Raw genomic sequence first — 15,040 nt, 5'->3', positions numbered from 1 at the left:
CAGAGCCTCCGCCCGAGCCCCCAGGTCCCGCCCTCCCCTCTCTGCCCCGCCTTCGCCTCTTTCCTCCTCTCCCCTCCTGCCCCCTTCCCCAGCCTTCACGTTGTGCGTCGGGGCGTGTGTGTGCGCGTGCGTGCGCGTGAGACCGTGGAGAGTGCTGTCTCCAGTCCTTGTCCGTGTGTCCGTCCCCCTCCCTGCAACACAGGTGCATGTTGGTGCTCCCCTTGCAGAAACACACTCGACTCCCACAGCCGGTGCCCACCTCTGGGCTGTCCAGGATGCCCAGGTCTTGGGCTCGCTCTGATGGGGGCACCGGGCCATCGGGGGGACTTGTGGGCTGGCGAGGAGTGAGGAGCTGGGCTGGAGCCAAGGCCCCCTCGCTGGCGCTCCAGCTGAGGGGGGGCAGTGGGGGGTGGCACAGGCCCAGGCCAGGGCTCTGACGCGCTCCCTGTTTTCTGCCAGATGAGAGCTCCGAGGAGGACGAGGACGAGGACGAGGACGAGGACGAGGAGGACGAGCTGGACGAGGAGGAGGACGAGGCCGCCGGGGGCTATAGGCTGGGGGCCCGGGAGCGGGCCCTGTCGCCAGGCCTGGAGGAGAGCGGGCTGGGCCTGCTGGCCCGCTTTGCAGCCAGCGCCCTCCCCAGCCCCACCGTGGGCCCGTCCCTGTCAGTGGTGCAGCTGGAGGCCAAGCAGAAGGCCCGCAAGAAGGAGGAGCGGCAGAGCCTGATGGGTAAGTACCAGCAGGTGGGCTGCAGGGAGTCGGGTACCGCTGCCCCAGGCTGCCGATGAGGCATCCGAGGCTCAGATAAGCTGGGAGCCCTGCCTCCTGGGCCAGCCGTGTCCTTAGCAGAGGGCGCTGGGCATGGCGGCTGTGGCCTGCCACTCCCTGTGAGGGGTCTCCAGAACTGTGCGGTGACCTTCACTGTTGATGCTGCCAATGAACAGCACCTGATGCCCCCACCTCAGGTGCCCGAGGTCAGGCAGCTCAAGGAAGCAGAGGCCTCGGACCTGCGGCCCGCGGGGCTGTGGGAGCCCACGGGAGGCCCCTGATCCAGGCTGGGGGGTCAGGGAGGCCACCCCAGGGTGGCGACGCTCTGGTTGAGCCATGACAGAGAAGTGGGAGGTGGCGAAGCGTACGTAGAAGAAATCAAGGTGCAGGTGGAAGGAACAGGCCACGCAGCCTTTTGGACGAAGGGGAAGCTCTTTACACTTGGGGCAGTAGAGGGGTTTCATTCAGTGAGATGCGCTGGCCCAGACAGGGCAGGACTCATGGGGCCTGGGGTCGCAGCCTGGAGGAGGTCATCAGTGGGGGGAGGGCAGGTGCTGGGTCGCTGTGAGCCAGGCTTACCTTCCCACTGCCCGGATGGGCAGACAGGCAGCCGGCACTAACACTCAGGCAGGAGGCTCAGCCTTATCCTGGCCCCACTTCCTCTTTCTGCATCTCCAAGCATATCCTTGCCTTCTTGGGATAGACAGACGTCTTGGGACCCTCTCCTGGGCCCCCTCCCATTCTCACAGGGCCAATTCTCCCCACATGGACCCAGCCCACCTTCACCTGGGGATGGTGTTTGCGACTGAGGTGGTCCTGCATGTGTTCAGGCTGTGAGCTCGCCTGGCCTCAGTAGGGGCAGGTCCTTGGCCTGGCTGCTCCAGCCTCCTTGCCCTTTTCTGAGCCTTAGCGGTATACATGAGGCCCTCCTGGCAGGGGCTGGGGCCAGGAAAATGGGCACTGGGTGCTACCCTGCTGCCCCCCAGGCCTCCCCCAGCTGCCCTGGCTTCATGCACTCCACAGGCTCCAGGACCAAAGCCCATTCCCCGTGGCCTGCACCACCTCCCGAGACCCCATCTCTGGGGTGATCTCACTGTCTCCCCGGAGTCCACACCAGGCTCCAGGCCCTGCCCTGCCCCCTTCCTCCCCCTTCTCTCTCTCTTACCCCCATGTTCTGCCATTGTCCCCTGGGGGCTTCGGCCCTGGCTCCATCCAAGCCTACCCTCTTGGGTGTTCTCTACACAGAAGCAGCTGCAGGGCTTTTCCTCAAAGCTCACACTTGACCAGGCCACTTCTCTGTGTAGGACCTCTGACTGGCTCCCATTTCCCTCTGGACAGATTGCACCTGTCTGACCCTCCACCCTCAGAGTGGCTGCTCAGACAGCATCATCCTGTCCACAGCCTCCACCCCACCCCTGTTTGCATCAGCCATCCCAGAGCCTTCAGGCCTCTGCACTTGCCCCAAACATCCGTTTCATCCAAGTTGTCAAATGTATGGGCAGAGAGTTCAGAATTTCCCCTTTTAATACTTTCAGTGTCCGAAGGGTCTGTGGTGATGTTTCCTTTTTCATTGCTGATACAGATAATTTGTTTCTCCTCTCTTTATTTCTTGATCAGCGTGGCTAGAAGTTATTGATTTTAGCTCTTTGTTATTTCCTTCCTTCCTTCCTTTTTCTTTGGGTATAATTTACAACCACTTCCCATTTCTTCTATTTATTTATTTTTAAAATTTAAAGTTTATTTTTGGCTGTGTTGGGTCTTCATTGCTGCACTCGGGCTTTCTCTGTTCGCGGCGAGCGGGGATACCCTTCGTTGTGGTGCATGGGCTTCTCATTGCGGTGGCTTCTTGTTGCGGAGCTTGGGCTCTAGGCGTACGGGCTTCAGTAGTTGCATCATGCAGGCTCAGTACTTGCGGCACACAGGCCCTAGGGCGTGCGGGCTTCAGTAGTTGCGTCATGTGGGCTCAGTAGTTGCTGCGCACAGGCTCTAGGGTGCGTGGGCTTCAGTAGTTGCGGTGCACGGGCTTAGTTGCTCCGTGGCATGTGGGATCTTCCTGGCCCAGGGATCAAACCTGTGTCCCCTGCATTGGCAGGTGGATTCTTTTGTTTTATTTTATTTTATTTATTTTTTGCGGTACGCGGGCCTCCCCCGTTGCGGAGCACAGGCTCCGGATGCGCAGGCTCAGTGGCCATGGCTCACGGGCCCAGCCGCTCCGCGGCACGTGGGATCTTCCCGGACCGGGGCACGAACCCGTGTCCCCTGCATCGGCAGGCGGACTCTCAACCACTGTGCCACCAGGGAAGCCCTGGCAGGTGGATTCTTAACCACTGTGCCACCAAGGAAGTCCCTGTTTCACTTTCTTGATAGTGTTGTTTAAAACAAAAAATTTTAATTTTGATGAAATCCAGTTTATCTATTTCTTCTGATGTCACTTGTACTTCTGGTGTTATATGTCAGAAAGTATTGCCTGATTCAAGGTCACAAAGATTTAGTCCTGTTTTCTCCCAAGAGTTTTATAGTTTGAGAGTTACATTGAGGTCTGTGATCCATTTTGAGTTATTTTTGTGTGCGAGTGACGTAGGGGTTTTTTGCACGTGGAGATCCATTGGCCTCCGTATCATGTGTTGAAAAGTCTGTTCTTTCCTCATCAAATGCTCCTGGCGCCCCTGTCAAAAATCAGTTGAACAGTTGAAAATAAATATGAAGGATTATTTCTGGGCATTCAGTTCTATTCCATTGATCTGTATGTCCTTATGCCAGTACCACATTATCTTGATTACTGTGGGAATTACTGTAGGAAGCTTTGAAACTGGGAAATATGAGCCCTCCATCTTTGTTGTTCTTTTTCAAGATCGGTGCTTTAGAGTCCCTTGCATTTCCATATGGATTTTAGGATCAGTTTATCCATTTCTGCAGAAAAGCCATCTGGGATTCTGATAAGAATTGTGTTGAATTAGTAGATAATACTAGGGAGTATCGACTTCTCAACGATATAAGTTTTTCAGTCCATGAACATGGAATGTCTTTCCATTTATTTGGGTCTTTCATTTCTTTCAGCAATGTTTTGTAGTTTTCATTGTATGAGTCGTGCATTTCTCTTGTTAAATTTATTTCTAAGTAATTATTCTTTTTGATGCTATTATAAATGGAATTCTTTTCATTTTTGGAGTATTCGTTGCTAATGTATAGAAATATAATTGATTTTTGTAAATTAATCTTGTGTCTTGCAACTTTGCTAACCTCATTTATTCTAAAAGCTTTTTAGTAGATTCCTTAGGATTTTCTATATACAACAGGGGTCCCCAACCCTCAGTCCGTGGACCAATACTGGTCCGCAACCTGTTAGGAACTGGGCTGCACAGCAGGAGGTGAGTGGCGGGCGAGTGAGTGAGCGAAGCTTCATCTGCCGCTCCCCATCTCTCCCCATGGCTCGCATTACCGGCTGAATCATCCCTCCCTCCAATCCGTGGAAAAATTGTCTTCCGTGAAGTCAGTCCCTGGTGCCAAAAAGGTTGGGGACCACTGATATATAAGATCATGTCATCTACAAATAGAGATCGTTTTATGCCTGCCTTTCCAGTGTGTATTCCTTTTATTTTTCTTGCCTAATTGCTCTGGCTAGAATCTCCCATGCAATATTGAATAGAAGTGGTGAGAATAGATACCTTTGTCTTGTTTGGTTTTTTTTCCTGCCCTCTAGGTATCTTAGGGAGAAAGCAGTCATTCTTTTACCATTAAGTATGATGTTACTGGTGGGTTTTTTCATAAATGTCCTTTGTCAGGTTGAGGAAGTTTCCTTCTATTTCTCATTTGTTGAGTGGTTTTATCATGAAAGGGTGTTAGATTTTGTCAGTTACTTTTTCTGTGTCTGTTGTTGTGTTCATGTGGTTTTTATCCTATTAATATGGTGTATTACATTTTTTTTTTAATGATTTAAAGTTTTTTTTTTAAAGAATGTCAAACCAACCTTGCATTCCTGGGATATATCCCACTTGGTCATGGTGTATAATCTTTTTTGTATGTTTCTGGATTATGTTCACATTTGTTTATGTTCTCCTGATGGATTGACTATTTCATCATTTTAAAATGTCCTTCTTTGTCTTTAGATTTTTACCTTAAAATCTGTTTTGTCGGATAAAAGTACAGACATACCTCAGAGATAATTGTGGGTTTAGACCAACACAATAAAGCCAACATCACAATAAAGCGAGTCACACAAATGTTTTAGTTTCCCAGTACGTATCAAAGTTAACGTTTACACTATACTGTAGTCTTAAGGGTGCAGTAGCATTATGTTTAAAAAAAAAAGGTACATGCCTTAATTAAAAAATACTTTATTGCTAAAAATTGCTAACCATCAGCTGAGCCTTCAGTGAGTCTTAGTAGTGACACCAAAGGTAACTGATGACAGATATAACATAACAAATATAATAATATACTATAATAATAATAATGAAAAAGTTTGAAATATTGTGAGAATTACCAAAATGTGACACGAGATATGAAGTGAATAAACACTGTTGGAAAAATGGTGCTGATAGACTTGCCCGATGCAGAGCTGCCACAAATCTTGAATTTGTAAAAAGAGGCAGTATCCGCAAAGTGCAATAAAGTGAGGTATGTCTGTATAGCCACTACAGCTCTTCCTTGGTTTCTATTCATATCGTATGTCTTTTTTTATCCCTTGACTTTGCATCTGTTTGTGTCTTTACTCTTTTCTTCATTATATTTTGTCTATTTTTTTTGGTCTGTTTTTTTGTTCCTTTGTTCCTCTTTCACTGCCTGTTTTTTGGGGGAGGAGGCATTTGCACAGGACGCAGGTTCTACTCCCTGCTCCGTCCTGTCCCGCAGCGAGGCCACGGCACATCCTTCCCGCTCTCCGGGCCTCATGCTTGTCGCCACCGCAGGACCCTGACAGAGCCTGCTTCCTCTGTGCCAGGCACTGTTTGTGCTGCCCCATGGGTCTCATAAATATTTATCTTCTGACGTGATCTTACCCTTGAGGCTCCACCCTCCCCTCTTCCAAGCGAGTGTCCACTCCTGGTCACTGCTCTGTGCACTGTCCTGTACTGGCTCCCTCTGCAGGTGCTTGCAGTATTCTGTGTGCATCTACGTTTTCTGCAGGGGGCTGTCATCTGTCATACCCAAAAGCAGGACTGGCAAAGCCGGTGGTGTTTTGTGGCCTGCCCCCTAATCAGCCACGAAAGCCCCCAGCCCTCTCCCCCCACAGCTCTGTTAACAAAAGATTAATTAACAGGATCATTAAGCTTTGCAAGTGCGCCCTCCTCCCGGCCCCACCCTTGATACTGTGGCTGCATCTGTTGGGGTGATGGGGCTGGGTGTCCCGCAGGAGCCTTTGTGGCCAGGCTGCTGGCTGCTCAAGGCTCCGAAGGCCTGGGGTCCAGCCCTGGCTTCCCAGCTCATTGGTCTGGGACCCAGGGCAAGTCCTTTGCTGGGGTGGTCAGCCCAGGGCTGTCACAGACATCTCATCCCCGGGGTCTGCCTGGAGAAGGCAGGCCCTCCTCATTCTCCCCACGGGGAGAAGCACCATTAACCCCTCGTTTAGACTCTTTCCCTGGCCACCAGCTCTGGGCCAGGCTCTGAGCTGTACAGCATTGTGGGCTCCAGGAGAACTCGGGGATCTATTGCTGGGGGCAGAGCAGGACAAGATAGACAAACACAGACGGGACCTCTGCAGTGTGCTGTGTGCCTGTGGTGATGGGGGGATGGCCAGAGGACTCCCCAGGACGCAGAGGGGGTCTTCTCAGAGAGGAGGCTGCAGCTGTCCAGGTAGAGGTCAGGGGAGAGATGGTGCTCTGGGCAGAGGGCCAGCAGGAGCGAAGACCTGGGGGTTTAAAAGGACAGAGGACAGCGGATCCTGGTGAGAGGTTGTGCGTTCAAGGAGCCCAGGAGCTGGGCCCTAGGCTCAGGGCTGCCCTGCGGCAGAGGGAAGTGGGCCCCCGGCTGTGGGAAGGGACGGGGCCCCAGGGCTGTGTGGGTTCTGGGGAAGCCTGTCCTCTAGAAAGGGGAGCGTGTGTCAGGGACCTCCCAGCTCTGAGAAGTGGCACCAGGAAGCAGGGCGGAGGCCCCTCTGGGCTCGGGGATTTTGTGCGGGCCTTCCCACCTTCCTCCCTTAGAGCTGCCGCCCCTACAGGTGTGGGCCCTCCCCGGCTCACCTGCCCTGGCTTCTGGGACTCCTGTGGAGGCACAGGAGGAGCGGGGAAGCTCACACGTGCCCAGGCAGGAATCTTCACGTGCCCAGACGATGCTCTTGGGGTGAGGGGTCCGGAGCAGAGTCTGGGCAGCCGGAGGGGTTTGGGACGGGAGGGGCCAGCAGGGTCTGCCGCTCACAAGCACGCAGCCGGAAGCCCTCCTCCTCTGGGCCTCAGGTTCCTTCCCCGAGACGGGTTGAAACCTCCCACGGTGACGCGGTCCCCTGCAGGAGGGCTGGGCTGTGGCCTTTCTCCTGGTGGCCAGGGCGGCTGGGTGGGTGGGTGGGAAGTGGGAGCCCGGGAGCCCCTGTCCACAGCCCCTCCCTCACCCATGTGCAGGCACGGAGTTCGAGTACACAGACTCGGAGAGCGAGGTCAAGGTGCGGAAGCGGTCGCCTGCCGGGCTGCTGCGGCCCAAGAAGGGGCTGGGGGAGCCAGGTCCTGCCCTGGCTGCGCCCGGTACCCGGGGCCCCGGCAGCCCCGACAAGGCCAAGCTGGCGGCTGAGAAGGGGCGCAAGGCCCGCAAGCCGCGGGGCCCCAAGGAGCCTGGCCTGGAGGCGGGGCCCGAGGCCAGCGACGACGACCTGTGGACGCGGCGGCGCAGCGAGCGCATCTTCTTGCACGACGCCTCGGCCGTGCCCGCGCCCAGCAGCGTGGCGCCCGCTGCCACCAAGCCCGGCCGCTGCGGCAAGGCCGGCCCGCCCAGCCCGCGCAAGGACGCCGGCCGCGCGAAGGACAGGAAGGACCCCAGGAAGGTAGGGCCTGGCGCGGGGCGGGGCCCCTTGGACCTCCTGTCTCGGAGTAGAGTTCTCAGACCTGGGCGAGGCGCAGAGACCCCAAAGGGCGGTGGTGACCCTGAAACGCGGTCACCCACCTACCGACGACCTCTGTGATGGGCAGTCCTCCGGGTGCCCCTTGATGAGCGTCTTTGATAAGGACACCTGGCAGCCGGGCTAGCAGGTGCTGTCGTGTGAACTGATGAGCTCAGATGATATTTCAAGGTCTCTGCCGTAACTGTCATGCGCTACATGACAGTGATCGCTGTTGGTGACAGAGTCTTAGCTCTCGCACCCAAAGGAAAACCTCATTTCTTGAGAGGTTAGAGAAAATAGAGGTGGGATTTCTTTTTCCCCATCCAAGGTTCAGAGGTCCCTGAATTCTCTCCACAGATACCGCAGGTTGAGAACACCTGCTTTTCAAGAACTCAGTGATGACTAGACCTGTTACCCTTCTTGCACTGGCTGCTAGGAAGCTCACGGCCAGTAGTTCGCTCTTAAGGTGGTCGCATGCAGACCTAATGGCCAGCTCGCGACACTGGTGTCTGACTCAGGCCTCTCTCTACTCCACGTCCCTGATGGAAGGCAGACCCTCAAATAACAGTGTCATTGTAGACAAAGCCACAAAAAGGGACCAGACTCCGCATCAATTTCCTGATAATGGGTGGTAGTGAGGAAGGGACTGCATTTCAGTGTCATCCGCAGGGATCTCTTATTCTTGTTTTCTCACGGCTGAAGCCACCTCAGGTTTTTCTGATCCACGGAGAGAAGGCGCTCCAATAATACATAATGATGATGATTATACAGGGTGACCCATGGTAGGGGCCAGGCATGTTCTAACCACTTTGCCATGTATACTTAATGTGTTGGTAAAGGGAAACGCGTTGCCTCTGCTCACAGCACATCTGACACTAACTCCCCGGGGTTGGTGCAGACCCCACAGTGAAGGGCTCAGTCCCACAGGACTGCCCCCACCCCATCCCCACTCCAGATGCAAGTCGCAAGTCCCAGCTTGTCACCTGTGCTTTTTGACCAACCGGCTATAGATCAAGGATTTTCATGACCCCTCTCCTCCGGTCGATAATTCACCAGAATGACAGAACTCGGGAAAACACTTTACTTACTGTTACGGTTTACTGTAAAGGATGCAACTCGGGAACAGCCAGATGGACGAGGTGCACAGAGCAAGGTGGGTGGAAGGGGTGCAGAGCTCCCATGCCCCCTCCGGGCACACCGCCCTCCTCGGCGTGTTCACCAACCCTTGAGCTCTCTGAGCCCCGCCGTTGAGGGGTTTTATGGAGGCTTCATCACAGAGGCGTGATCCATTAGTAACTCAGCCTCCAGCCCCTCTCCCCTCCCTGGGGGATGCGGGTGGGGCTGAAAGTTTCAAGCTTTTAGTTGTGGCTGGTCTTTCTGGTGACCAGGCCCCATCCTGAAGCCATACAGGGGCTCACCAAGAGTCACCTTATTAGAACAAAAGGCGCTCGCTCCTATGACCCAGGAAATTCAAAGGGTTTTAGGAGCTCTGTGTCAGGAACAGGGGCAGGGACCAAATATATATTTCTTTTGACGTCACAGATGACTACTTACAAAGCCGTATGAGGTAGGTTACTTACTCATATTAACTGCACCTTACAGGTGGTCCTGGAACCTGCCCAGTTAGCCCAGCAGCTAATGATCATCAGAGCTGAGCTTTCAACACTGGGGGTCTAGCGCCAGAGCCTGGGCCTTAACCACAGGTCAAACCGGCCTCTTTGGGCCTTTCCCAAGATGGCACCTTCTGTTGGGGGGAGGGACCAGGGGCTCGCTCACCTGATCCAAGGCTTCTGATGACACAGTCAGAGACTGGAACAGAACAGATTAATTGTCAGCCGAAGGAGAAGTCAGACACCAAGGAAATCACTCCAGGAACAACCAGTGTTCGTAGTTTTGTGAGATACACTTTTGTATCCTGCTTTTTACACTTGGCGTTAGATCTTGTGCATTCCCATATGGCATGACCATTTATTTTACTTTTTTTTAAATCACTGTCTCTAAATAGCTGAATAACATTCCACCATCTTGCTGTCCTGTGGTTTTCAACATCTCCCGCCATCAACCATGCTAGCCATTGGTGATTTGGTTGATGATGGTATTTTGCCATTGTAATTACCACAGCAATGACCATCTCTGTTCTGTGTACAGAACTTGTCAGTTTTGGGGTTTTTTTATTTAAAAAAAAAAAAACTTCCCAGAAATGGGCTTTCTGGTCAATGGGAAAGAAAAAGTTATCAGTTTTATCTGATTGTAACAGTAATTTGCATGATAAAGAAAAGGAAGAAAATTAAATTCCATACAGAGATAACTTTTTTTCTTTGCTGTCAATTTCTCTTGCCCCACTATGTGTACAGCTTCAAAGATGTGCCCCATAAGACAAGCTGTCTATTTAATAACAGAAGTCAGGGGAAGAGGAGACATAACCACATGACAAACAGTCCTTCAACCCCCAAGATGCAATCTGATTTCAGAAATGTGCACAGGATTAAAACATGCACCAGAAACAAGAAAATATAATGTGTGTGTATATATAAAAAATACATTATTTCTCCCCCCAAATAGAGATTAAAATGAATACCTTTTATCACTCTAACATTTCCCACTTTTTTCCTTTTAATGCTGTTGGGTTTGGATTTCACTTATCTGATGTGGAAGCTGTGACTTCTGCTGTTGTCTTGGTAACATTCGCCCAGTCTTCCTTTTTTCTGTGTCTTAAGTTTCCATCTCCCCTGGCCCCATGACTTGGTCGTTGGTCGTTAGGCACGTCGCTTTTAAAAAGATAAAGTGACCCCTGCCCCCACCACCCGTCACCTTTGTAGCCTGAACCTGCTTCTTTTTTTTTTTTTTTTTTTTTTCTTTTTTACTTTTGCTGTATGCGGGCCTCTCACCGTTGTGGCCTCTCCCGTTGCGGAGCACAGGCTCCGGACACGTAGGCTCAGCAGCCATGGCTCACAGGCCCAGCCGCTCCGCAGCATGTGGGATCTTCCTGGACCGGGGCACGAACCCGTGTCCCCTGCATCGGCAGGCGGACTCTCAATCACTGCGCCACCAGGGAACCCCGAACCTGCTTCTTATACAAAGTATCATCACTTCCATTTCCTGTGCTGTCACCTCTTCCTCAGAACAGGACCCTCAGCCTCTGTGATGAAAGCTTGTAACTGTATCTACGGACGCACCAGGTTGCTGGATATCTAGGTTGTTTCCACTCTTGTGCTCTGATAAGTGGAGCCACGCACGGTCCCCGTACGCTGGCCCAGTTTCCGCTGCCCCAGCGTGGGGAGCGTCCCTGAGCCACCCTGGGGGCTTTGAGTTGGTGTGGATGTGGCACCCCACACTTCTGGGGCAAGAGGAAAGCAACGCAGGCCTCTGGAAGCAGTCGGGCAGTGGGTATACGGTTCTGAATGCTCCTTCCAGGAATAGACCCGTAGAACTAATTGGTAGTGTTGTTTTTCTTGGCACCATCCAGCAGAGGAAAAAACAGAGGTGGGTGGTCGGATGAATCTCGGGTCCCCCCATCAAGGCACCTTGGGCAGCTGTTCAGAATAAAAAGTGAGGCCACCACCTCCGTGTCTACCAGACATACTAGAGGGAAAAAGTTACAAAGCAGAATTTTTGGTAAATTCCCATCTGTGTTTAAAAAAAAAAAGTACTGTGTATGCACAGATGTATCTGCATAGCCCGCATGTTTACATGGTTATGTGTGCTTGCGGAAAGTTCTGGAAGGACACACTATGCTGTTATTAGTCCCTTTCGTTACCTCTGTGGTTGGTGGGATCGTTGGAGAGGAACTCACATATATACACTTCGGTGTTGTCTTTTTTTTTTTTTTTTTTTTTTACAAGTAATATATAGTAGTAATAAAACAAGATTGAAACCAGAAATCCTTGCCAGGAGAGGGCGGGCGTCGTGTCCTCTCTCTGGACGGTGAGCGGCGGGGCCTGGGCCCCCTCTGCCCTCTGACGGCCACTCTGTCGCTTCCTCCCCAGAAGAAGAAGGGGAAGGAGGCCGGACCCGCCTCGCTGGCCCCTCCCCGTGCGCCCGCCCTGCCCCCCGAGGCCCGGGCCCCTCACTCCAGCTCTCCGGCCGCCGCCAAGAGGAGCAAGGCCAAAGCCAAAGGGAAGGAGGTGAAGAAGGAGGTGAGGTTTCCCATGGGGCCCCAGGCTCAGGTGCATTGCGTTGCTTCGTTGACAGACGGAGGCATCCCTGGGTGTGCCCCACCCCCACGCCCCCAGACCCTCGTGTGGCTGGAGGCGCTGCTGGGACCCCAGCCCCCCATGTGGCAGACTCCACCGTGGCCTGGCTGTGACCCCGGGATTCCAGGGCGGGTCCTAGCCGGGCAGGACTGGGCTGCCGGGTCCTGAGCCGTTGGTCTTCCTTGCTGTGTCCCCAGAACCGGGGGAAGGGGGGAGCCGTGAGCAAGCTGATGGAGAGCATGGCTGCCGAGGAGGACTTTGAGCCCAACCAGGACTCGAGCTTCTCTGAGGATGAGCACCTGCCACGAGGCGGGGCTGTGGAGAGGCCACTAACTCCCGGTGAGTGCCCACGATGCTGTGTTGGCTGGGGCCTGGAATATGGGGGTGCAGGAGGTTCTCCTGGGGCAGTTACTAGGGCCTGAGCTAGCATGGGGAGGGGCAGGGAGTGGGCAGCCGGGAGGGAGGTGGGGGCGGTTTGAGTGCGTTAGGAGGGAGAGTACGCGGGCTGTGTGAGCAGATGAGGGGAAGAGGAGGGGTGTGGGTGGGGGCTGGCAGGTGGTGGGGAGAAGCTGTCATCGAGACGGCTCTCAGAGGGGAGCGACTGGGCCTTGCTGGCTGGAGTCTGGGATGCTCGGAGGACATCCCAGGGAGGTGACATCCAGTAGGCACTTGGACCTGGGGGTCTGGAGCTTGAGGTTGAGGACATGCATTAGGTGGGGGTGGGGATGGATCGAGAGGAGGAGCTTTGTCACCTGCTTGGGAGTGTATCTGTCAGCTATTGCTGTGTAACACCCAAATGCTCAGACTCAGCGGAGGGTGGCAGTCAGTTGTCAGCAGGACAGCAGGGGGACCTTAGCTGGGCTTGCTCCCACGATAACGGGATGGCTGTGGGTCCACGGATGCAGGGACAGCCCTGCCCCACCTGGACCGCTGGGCTGGTCAGGGTGTGTCCTTCTCATGGCCGTGCTGCCAGAGGCCCGAGAGGGAGAGTGGGAACCAGTGAGGCCTCCCGAGACCTCGCTCGGTTCAGAGTCAAGCACTTCGACCCTCGTCCCTTGGCCAAAACAGGTCACGTGGCCACGCCCAAGGTCAAGAGGTGGGAAGTCCAATCCACCCATGGTGAAGCCATGGCAGGGGTGTGGGTGCAGGCGGGGACCAAGAAGTGGGCCCGTCATTCCGTCCACCCCAGCGAGCCATCTGGGTTTCTCTGTGTGAGGTAATGGCAGGGAGGGCCCAGGTTCAAGGTCCTGTACAGAAGAAGAGCAGGCCCAGGAGGCTGAAGCAGCGTGGTCGGGCCCGGAGGGGGAGAACTGAGGAGAGTCTGGGGTGGGGGTCCCAGGAGGGGACGTGGCCTGGGGCGGTGATGGGGAGTGGCAGCCTTGGGCAGAGGCCTGGTCGGGGCGGGGGGCGCTGACAGCCCAGCTGTGGGGGATTGTGTCCACCAGAACAGATAGCATCCCAGGTGGAGGAGGAGCTGGTGAAGGGGTCCCAGGGCTGTGGCTGAGGGGCGTGACGGGCTCTGATGACGCATCGCCTCATGCTGGGGCTCAGAGAGGGGTGGTCTTCAGATGAGGGGGGGCAGCACCTGCGGGGTGTCACCCCGGTTCCCACCTGCCTGGGATCTTTGCGGACGCGCTGGGAGGGCAGGGGCTGTGCACACCTGGCACGCATGCACCGCCCTGCACGAGGCCCGTCTGCAGGCACACAGCTGCTCACACAGATGCACGTGTGCCCGTGGGCACCCTGGGCCTTCCGCTCTGAGGGGGGTGACAGGGCGACAGGTGGGCCTGGGGGGCAGGGCACAGGGGACGGGACGGAGGGTCTCAGGCTGACCCCCCCACCCCCAACCCCGCTCCCACCCCGCCTCACCCGAGCCCACTCCCGCAGCCCCTCGCTCCTGCATCATCGACAAGGACGAGCTGAAGGACGGCCTGCGCGTGCTGATCCCCATGGACGACAAGCTGCTGTATGCGGGGCACGTGCAGACGGTGCACTCGCCGGACATGTGAGTGTGGGTGGGCGCCAGGCGGGGCAGCTCCGCTCAGAGCCTAAGAGCCTTGCCCAGTCCTGCACCCAGAGCCTTGCTGGGCCTCTGTGGACGCGTTGCTTCGCCTCTCTGAGCCGTGGCTTCCCCGCATAGGACCGGGGGGGGGGGGGAGTGGGCGGGCCCCCCAGGTGGGGCTCAGCGGGAAGGAGCAGGAGCGGGCGCGCTGGGCTCCCCTGGATCCGTGAGCCCTAGTTGTGCAGACGAGGACACGGGGGCGCGGAGGGCACAGACCGGCCCCGAGTGTATGCCGCAGGTCAGCAGACCCTCAGGCTCCGACGGCACGTCCCCGTGGTGCGGGAGGGCTGGGCGTCTGGGGCGCGGCGGCTCCCCGGGGGACCTCACACGTCACCGCCCTGGCCTCGCAGATACCGTGTGGTGGTGGAGGGCGAGCGCGGGAACCGGCCCCACATCTACTGTCTGGAGCAGCTGCTGCAGGAGGCGGTGAGGGAGGGCGGCGGGGCTGGGGGGGCGGGCGCGGGGCTGCTCCTGCTCACCGCCTGCGCTCAGCCCTTCGCCTTCCCAGATCATCGACGTGAGGCCGGCCTCCACTCGCTTCTTGCCGCAAGGGACCAGGATCGCAGCCTACTGGAGCCAGCAGTACCGCTGCCTCTACCCGGGCACCGTGGTCCGAGGTGAGACCCTCCCCCGAGACCCTCCCCAGCACCCCTGTTTCCCACCGTGTCGGCAAGGATCCATTTGGTTCCTGAAACCCAAGTCAGACAGGCTTAGGCACAGAGTTTTATCGGCTCGTCTGAGTGAAGACTTACAGGGCTCTGGGCATGGTTGGACCCAGTCACTGTTCCACAGCGTCATCGGGACTCAGGCTCCCAGTGTCCGTCAGCCATGCTCTCAGCTGTGCTGTCATCACACCCCGCTCCTGGGGACTCTCTCTCACCTTCTGAACAAATCCTGTCATCAGAGAATCTCCCACTTTTCCCATCTGGGTCCTAGGTTGGAGTCCCACTGAACTGGATTTTGGGTCACATGGATTTCACATGGGTTATCATA

General features: G+C 55.5%; 1 protein-coding gene across 1 annotated transcript in view; it reads left to right on the top strand.

Moving 5' to 3' along the window:
* The window catches only part of TNRC18 (trinucleotide repeat containing 18), an 80,692-nt gene that overhangs the window by 55,393 nt on the left and 10,259 nt on the right, over positions 1-15,040 (top strand). The window contains exons 17-23 of the mRNA XM_079719464.1: positions 460-729; positions 7,320-7,735; positions 11,779-11,928; positions 12,183-12,324; positions 13,873-13,990; positions 14,398-14,473; positions 14,556-14,664. Coding sequence (XP_079575590.1) covers positions 460-729; positions 7,320-7,735; positions 11,779-11,928; positions 12,183-12,324; positions 13,873-13,990; positions 14,398-14,473; positions 14,556-14,664 — 1,281 coding nt within the window. The remainder of the gene's footprint in view (positions 1-459; positions 730-7,319; positions 7,736-11,778; positions 11,929-12,182; positions 12,325-13,872; positions 13,991-14,397; positions 14,474-14,555; positions 14,665-15,040) is intronic.

Source organism: Hyperoodon ampullatus, assembly GCF_949752795.1.
Source record: "Hyperoodon ampullatus genome assembly, chromosome: 14".
Taxonomy (NCBI): Eukaryota; Metazoa; Chordata; class Mammalia; order Artiodactyla; family Ziphiidae; genus Hyperoodon; species Hyperoodon ampullatus.
The sequence above is the reverse complement of the archived record's forward strand: the minus strand, read 5'-3'. Positions and strand labels throughout refer to the sequence as shown.